Below are 8,515 nucleotides of genomic sequence, written 5' to 3' on the forward strand. Positions count from 1 at the left end.
TGCCCAGCAGTTATCACCGGTTACCAATCCCAGGTGCCCAGCAGTTATCACCGGTTACCAATCCCAGGTGCCCAGCAGTTATCACCGGTTACCAACCCCAGGTGCCCAGCAGTTATCACCGGTTACCAATCCCAGGTGCCCAGCAGTTATCACTGGTTACCAATCCCAGGTGCCTAGCAGTTGCCAAGTAGACACTCAGAAGGGGTATTTTTTTTACTGCTAGTATGAACTAAGCCTAATTTGTTAAACCACATTGATCACAATATTACACTACAAGGGATTACACTATTAAAACATGGAACTCTAGGGAGTTGGATTAAAATACACAGCACTGGATACTGGTTACTGGATACTTATGGCATAAATAACTAGGAGCTCCAAATTTGCTGTGTCTAGCCCCGCCCACTTTTTAAGCCCCCGGCTACAGTTTCCCCCCACCCGGCTGAAAAACATTTCTGGGGAGAACACTGCTGTAGTATTACCCTTTGCTAAAAGCACCTGAATTTAATTTCGAGGGGTGACTTCATAATTTAGCTTTTAATTCGGTTTCCTATTAAGCACCAAGCTTTTTATTTTAATAAATAAGGAAACAAAATGACATGCTGTGCAAAACTGCCTTGACCTCTAGACTATCCCTGCCTTAATATATCGCTAAGCCTCATCCAATACTTAATGGCAAAAACTATTATCCTTTAACCTTCACTCTTTTGTAATCATACTTGCTCTTTCCATTTTCATCCACAGCCAGCTATAATTTTTTTTGGGAACAACACAAAACTCAATAATGAATTCAATAAACTATTCTTCCAATATGTCAAACTGGAAGCAGTTTCTATACTGCTTGGAAGCAGAGAACCCCCCACAGGTACCGGCCCACGCTTGGGTGATTGCATTCAGATTAAAAAAGGCTCCAGCTGTTTGTGAAATGCTAAAGATAGATTAGAAGCTTCACCTGCAATAGAAGTTTTATTTGTGCTGTTATGCTGTGTGAGAATTTTTTGCTAAAGGGATCGTTTCATTACCATCAACATTGCTTTGATGGCGACAATGATAACACTCCCACTTCCCACAAAGGAAGAATGCAAAGAGCAACAAAAAAACGTAGTAGTAAGTACAGAAACAACAATTAAGTTTGCTAAAATTGCAATGCAAGTAAGTTAATTGAGGGGCATTTTACTCTAACCCAGTGTTTCCTAACGGAGTTCTTCCAGAGGTTGGTAGAGGTTCCTTGAGCAATGAGCAACTTCAGGTCAATGTAAGTGTAAGGGTGACATTCTTCCCAATGGCCACCAATGTAAGAGGCATTCTTCCTACTTACAACCGAACTAATGTACTGTAATCTGTGGATATAGTAATTATAAAAGTGGGTTCCCTGAAGAAGGTATTTCAAGGGTTCCCCCAAGTTAAACAGGTTGAAAAGGGCTGCCCTAACTTAACAATTAGAAGTTCATCTAAAAGAAAATTATCAATGAACTTAAAAACACACCATAATATGATATTTTCATGTACATTTACATTCTACATGGTTACCACTAGATGTCGCTGTTTAAAGATAAACTCATTTCTAATAATATTCATCTACATTCAGAATATTACAATGCATTGGAAAGGAGAAATCTCAAATATAATAAAACGGCCCACAGATTGGGTGGTAGAGGCGTAAGCGTGTGCTTTTTGGCTGTCCTGGCTGCCACTCTGTAACACAGATGATCAAGCTGTTTTTCAACCATATGTTGCACATAAAAGATTTGAAAATTCACTACATGGTATATTTTCTGAAAGAAGTGTAACTTAAACACTATTTTCCTGCTTTCTATATTATGTGAGTGCAGCACTGCTTAGGGTTTATGGGATGTTTCCCTTACATAGATTTTGTCCCTTACATAGATGATGTCCAGTTTGGCAAACCTCACTTAGGAAAAAATAATATTAATAAGAAGTACAAGCAGCACATCATCACATTTCTTAAGCTATGTACACACGTCAAATTTTCCTCGTCCGATAATCGGCTTCGGCCGGATATCGGGCGAGAATCTGGCGTGTGTAAAGCCCGCATCGTTCATGGTCTGTGGATCCGTTCTGGCGGATCCACGAACGATCCTAATGCAAGGGAAGGGGGAGAGCGCGCAGCGGGGTGCCGCTCCGTCGCTCTTCCCCTCCCCTCTCCATAGAGCAGAACGGTGCTGTATGTACAGCACTCGTTCATGCATCGTGTGGTTCTTATCGTTGGAAAGGATTGTGAAAGATCCTTTCCAACGACAAGAATTGCACGTGTGTATGCGGCTTTAGTGACAAACTCAGATTACATCAATCTGGGATTACAAAAACAGCGCTCACTCAATGGTCAGCCATAGATAACCAGTAAATAAAAGTGGTGCTACAAATTTTCCACATTGGTGGTGCCTGCAAACGAATAAGCTGGTATAGCGGGTTTAGTTTCACTAACAGAATAATTAGCATATTGGTAATTAAAGTTGAGAAAAAAACATTGAGATTTGTCAGCCAATGGGTATTTAAAAATAGCAAAAAACACCACCTCCTGATGGTACCTATGACTCATCCAGGACTATTAAGTGGTAAATGTTCTACAATTACTCATTTTTAACCTCCTGAGCAGTTCATTTCAGTCTGGATTTATATGTCTAACAGCGGTTTCATGAAAAATTATTTCACAGTATATTATAATAGTAAGAGAATAATAAAAAGTTTGAATAAAATAGTATGAGTATAATATAAAAGTTTGAAACACAAAATCATGTCAAAATAATAAATGTAAAAAAAAATTACATTTTAAAATAAATAAATATTATACTCATACTATTATACTGTAAAAAAAATGTTGATGAAAGACAATGTACTGCTTTTACACAAATAAATTTACCGCCCCGCCGGCAACGTACACACGCACCGACGTCACCGGGAACTCCCCCCATGACTCCACAAAGTATTTAGGTCACATAGGGGCAAATTTACAGGAAACCGTACAGAACATCAATCTGGTTTCATTTCTCTACAGGTATAGCTTTAGATATTGCAGCTTGGCATTGCATGCTGTTATTAAGTCTAAGACCCCACAGAAGCCCCAGGACCTTTTCCATGTCTGACCCCCCATATGTATTCCCCCTAGACAGTATGAAGCATGCATGCTGTTACCCCCCAAGTGCATAACTTTACATTTACCTAAATTAAATGTCATTTGCCAGTTGGCTGCCCAATCAAACAGTACATCCAGGTCTGCTTGTAGAATATGGACTCTTACACCCTGAGTATACAAATATTAAAATAGCGAATTCTCAGCATATGTATTAAACACACAGCATATAAATGCAGATGTTCCTCATTGCTTTTGTCTTAAAACAATAGCTGCCTGTTAGGGAAGACATCCATTTTACTCAAGCCCATTTAAGCTTGGCAGCCATTTTATTAAAGCAAAAGTTAGTATTGCCCTAATAAAAAGGTCATTTAAATAAATTAACTGCCATCAGATATTTATGGATGGCCTCAGTGGCCTGTCACTATCAGTTGATATGTTGAGCTGATTTATCAAAAGCTCTCCAAGGCTGGAGAAGAAAGACTATCATGGGAGAGCCCGAGTAGTCTCAGCCAACCTGGAATGGATTTCTTCAAAATCCTTTGCTATTAATTGGCAAATGTTTATAATGCTAGACCAGATCCATTTCAGATTTGGTGTACTACTCAGGCTCTCGGATGATAGTTCACCATCTCCAGTCTTCTATGATCTATCATCAGTCAAGCTATGTCTGTCCTGAGTGATGCTTTAAGGAGGTGGGTTGCAGTAAAGCCTGACCCCAGTGACATCATCAGAGCACAAGCTTTCTCTGGACTCACTGATGCTATGAGTCCACCAATCACAGTGAAGCAGAACCCCAGTGACATCATCAGAGCGCAAGCTTTCCCTGGACTCAGTGATTCTATGAGGCGACCAATCACAGTCAATGTTGAAAAAAAGTCCATCAAGTGCAACCACTAGGGAAATCAACATATCCCAGATAAAAAAACCCCAATGGACTCAGTGATGAAAGAATCACTGAGTCCATAGGGTTTTTTATCTGGGATATGTTGATATTTGGGATATCTGGGGTTCTGCTTCACCAATCACAGTGAACCAGAACCCCAGTGACATCATCAGAGTACAAGCTTTCTCTGGACTCAGTGATGCTATGAGGTGCCCAATCACAGTCAAGACATCAAAGCAGCATACACATGTTGCTATGACAACATTGTGAAAACATTATAAAAGGACGAGTCACACACGCCAGCTTTCATTTCTGCTGAGACTTTGTCTAGTGCAGAAGCCCTTCTCATTTCATTGACAGATCTTTCACGGTCTCACAACCTTTGGATTTGACTTGGAATTCAGACTTTCCTGGTTTTAAGACCTTTGGACTACGGATTTTGGCCCACGATTTGACACCATGTGTTTTGTTTACTTGAGACTGATTCCCATGTGCTTACGGTTCATAAGAAAACTAGTGGCACCAGCTCTACGCAGAGCATTCAAGAAGCTCCTGAGATTTCTGTCCCATGCAGGTCTAGGACTAAGCATTTATAAACTCATTACCAAAATGAGCAGACTGGGGCTTCTTAAATATTTTAAGCCCCTAAGTATGGTTTTCCAACCATAATTTAAGGGGGTGCGGGAGGATTAGATGGATCAATGGGAACTAGTTCCCAACAAAAAAAATCAAAACACAAAAAAAACTAAAAAAAAAAAGATTTTAAGCCCCTAAATTTTTAACCATAATTTATGGATGGGTGGGAAGGCAAAAAAAAAAAAAACCCTGGTACAATTTATTTCAACAGGAAAATAATTCCTTTCTGATTCCATGAGGCAATCGGATGTTCCCTGGATCAACGGTCACAGTTATCTTTACTTTAATCCGTTATATTCTGTGCTTCTAGAAAATCATCCAGCTTTTTCCTAATCATTTCACATATTTTTGAAGACACTGCGTTACATGTTAGCCTTGGCCTGTATTTTAAAGTCTGTGCAAAGGACTGGATGTACAAAACAATGCGTGGTGTACCAAGAATAATTTAAAATCATTGGATGAGGGCTGAGAAGTTTCTAGAAACTCAAATTGTCAATAATTTTTTGAGCAAACCCCTAGTTAATGAGCCAACCCCCTCCCATGTAATTAATAACAAATATGAATTTGAAATTTGTTATGAATTATTAACTTGTCAATATGTATGCAACCTTTAAATAAACACTAATTGTATAATTTTGCCAACAAACCCCTCGGTCTTTCTTCTTTAAAATTTCTGCCTACTACGAATATGAAATTCTTTCAGATGACAACAGATGGAGATGTGGCTCCCCAGCATATAGATTGGTGTCCCTTACCCAGCCAATGACCGATTGAAACACTGCAGGGATGTGATATTCCTGTAACTGGAAGAGTTCCGACGGCTCGCAATCCACTGCAAATCTGTTGGTATCGCTGTTATACTCCACGGGGCATACAAAGTAACTGTATCCAGCCATGACGTAAGAAAGCTAGGGAAGCAATGCAACACAAATTAGTGACAAGACATTGGACCTAATAGTACAGGAATACAGGAGGGGGGAAAAAAATGTAAAATGTACAATTTAGAGCAGATTACACTACCTCAATTTTGAAGCACCAAAATTTCTGTTAATATTAAAGAATTTAAAAAGTATAAAGTGGACCGAGCATCACATTTTTAACATCCGGGCCAGGACCCTTGTTTGCATGGGGTTCCTCAGTGGACTCCAGTTTCCTCCCACATTCCAAAAACATTCAGTTAGGTTATTTGGCTTCCCCTCAATATTGACCCTAGACTATTAAAGACAAGAATGTAAGCCCCTTTAAAGGACAGCTAGTGAAATGACTAAGGACTTTGTACAGCGTTGTGTAATATGTCGGCGCTATATAAATACTGGATAGTAATAAAAATATATAAAAGGGTGCCCCCTTTAATATAATGGGAAAATTTTGTTTTTTCTTTTTAAATGTAATGCTTTTTTGGGGGAGGTCCCCTCTACTTCTACCTTCGAAGGAAGGCACATCACACGATCTCATGTCTGTGCAGTGCAAGTTTGGCTAATGTGATGAAGAACCCGGAAGGAAGAAGATGGTGGTGCCGGACGGAACAGAAAGCATTGGGAAAAAAAGGGAAACAAAGAAAGAGTGGGATTAACTGGGCCTGGTTGGCGGATGGATCAATGGATTTTCACAGGTAGTGATTTTTTTTTTTTTTTGCGAAAGAGGCCTCTTTTCTTTTTCTTTATTGGTCACGCTATTTTCTGATGCAGCGCTTCTGAAACAATGTAAGTTGTTTGTAATTAAAGCCCTGTTTTTTTTACATATAGGGGACTTGTATATATTGATATATTTTTATTGGTTAGGGGATGTAATCCATCAGCTATCATGTATAATAAACAGAAAATGTTCTAAGGAACAATTTGTCCCTATATAATATATAATGGTATAATAAATTAAATCAGTTGCCATTGTTTATTATGCTATTAGCATTAATATATTTTATACACTGGCTGGAATTTTTATGTGTTACATCATATCCCTAAATACCGTCTTTTTCATGTATTACTAACATCATATTTTGAGTTTTCTTTTTTATGATTATAAATGCCAGATATGCCCCCTATGTGGTAATATGTTTAATAACCAGTTGTTATCGCTGCAAGATATGGACAAATTGGGATCTATAATCACCCTTTCAGTGTACCCATAGAAATGTTTTAGATCTATAAATTTAAACATTTATGTACATGTGCTTTCTGCACTTGTTGCCACCCTGGGTGATGCTGGAAGCCCACCAAATACTGCATAAAATAAAAAAAAATAAAAAAATCTCTGGCTGGTTTCTGGATTGTCCAGTTGAGCTGAACATTCCTTCAAACCATGGTCTTCCACTCTTTGTGTGAATTCCCATGTTGGGTCGATTTGTACCAATTTGTCAAACCATTGTGTAATGGTTTATACAATGTTTCTCAATAAAAAAATAATTTTTTTATTGAGAATTATACTAATCAATAAAGTTAAAGGCGGGTTCCTATTCTTATTAATAAACAGGATTTATATAGCGCCAACATATTACACAGCGCTGTACATTAAATAGGGATTGCAAATGACAGACTAATACAGACAGTCATACAGGAGGAGAGGACCCTACCCCGAAGAGCTTACAATCTAGTACAAAATAGTGCTTTCATATCTATTGTATGCACAAACCAATCCCTGAACAAGCAAAATAAATCTGCGAAACGCGTCAGTTTGGGTACCTTGGACTGATTTAGCATATCAAAATCACTTGTGCCTATCTGGGATAAATTGGTACTGTAAGCACTATGTTTTTAATTTGAATCTGTTGCCCTCTTTGTTGTATGAAGGCAAACTGAAAATTTTACCATTTGTCTGTTTTTTTTTTTTTTATTTTGTAACAATAAAATTTTGAACTTTTTTAAATAAATAATGATGGTTTATATACTGCCTTAAAAGTCGGATTTACAAATTTTCTGTCCTCTTGCCATTTTAAACAGGGATGTTGGCAGTTTGCTAATGGTACGAGATCAGACATTTAATCTTTCTTGAAACTGAGCACTGTACTTACCAGTATTCCAAACACAACTGTAGAGAAGAAACCTCCAATGAAGCCTTCCCATGTCTTCTTGGGCGATAGCTGGTGAAGGAACAAGGACACGTTTAGTACATTGGTAGTGGATGGAAACATAAAACAATCTATAAATGGCCTGTTCCCACTGGAGTTGTGTGCTGCACTGTGAGAACAGAGCATATCAATGTGCGGGCGTCTGGACAGTCCAGTTCATTTGGGTGGGCAGCCCAAAGCACTACACTGCACACAAAAGTATTGCTTACATTGCACATCGATGCACGGCCATGTGTTGGGTTGTGTACACATGTTCAATAATTGTCGTTGGAAAGGATATTTCACTATCCTTTCCAACGACAAAAGACTGAACAATGCATGAACGAGCTCTGTACATACAGGGCCATTATGCTGTATGGAGAGGGGAGAACCATGGCGCGACACCCCGCTGCACTCTCTCCCCTTCACTTCCATTACGATCATTCACGGATACGCCAGGACAGATCCATGAACGACGAGTGCTGTACACACCCCAGATAAACACCTCAGGGTTAATACCGTTCGCGAATCATCTGACGTGTGTACGTAGCCTTACACAGTAGTGCAATAGTAAAGTTTGTCTGAGATACCATTAGCAACGTATAGCAAACCAGCACGTTGACATGTGCCAAGCATGGCCATGCATTTCTGCATCAGAATGCCACAATGATCCAGTGAAAGCAAGCCCTTAAGGCTCTACAAATTCTTTGAAATAATGGAATTGGAGAGCTACACCCACTGACCCATGAGGAATAAACAGTGGTTTCTCTCTGGGTATTCACTTTCCTTATCATTGCTCAGACTTAAAAAAAAAACTCATATATATATATATATATATATATATATATATATATATATA

General features: G+C 38.8%; 1 protein-coding gene across 1 annotated transcript in view; it reads right to left on the reverse strand.

The window, feature by feature from the left end:
• Positions 1–8,515, reverse strand: part of CDS2 (CDP-diacylglycerol synthase 2) — a 52,646-nt gene that overhangs the window by 9,752 nt on the left and 34,379 nt on the right. The window contains exons 9-10 of the mRNA XM_072402834.1: positions 7,621–7,689; positions 5,369–5,521 (exon numbers count right to left, since the gene is read on the reverse strand). Coding sequence (XP_072258935.1) covers positions 5,369–5,521; positions 7,621–7,689 — 222 coding nt within the window. The remainder of the gene's footprint in view (positions 1–5,368; positions 5,522–7,620; positions 7,690–8,515) is intronic.

The sequence above is a fragment of the Pyxicephalus adspersus genome, chromosome 2 (assembly GCF_032062135.1).
Source record: "Pyxicephalus adspersus chromosome 2, UCB_Pads_2.0, whole genome shotgun sequence".
NCBI lineage: Eukaryota > Metazoa > Chordata > Amphibia > Anura > Pyxicephalidae > Pyxicephalus > Pyxicephalus adspersus.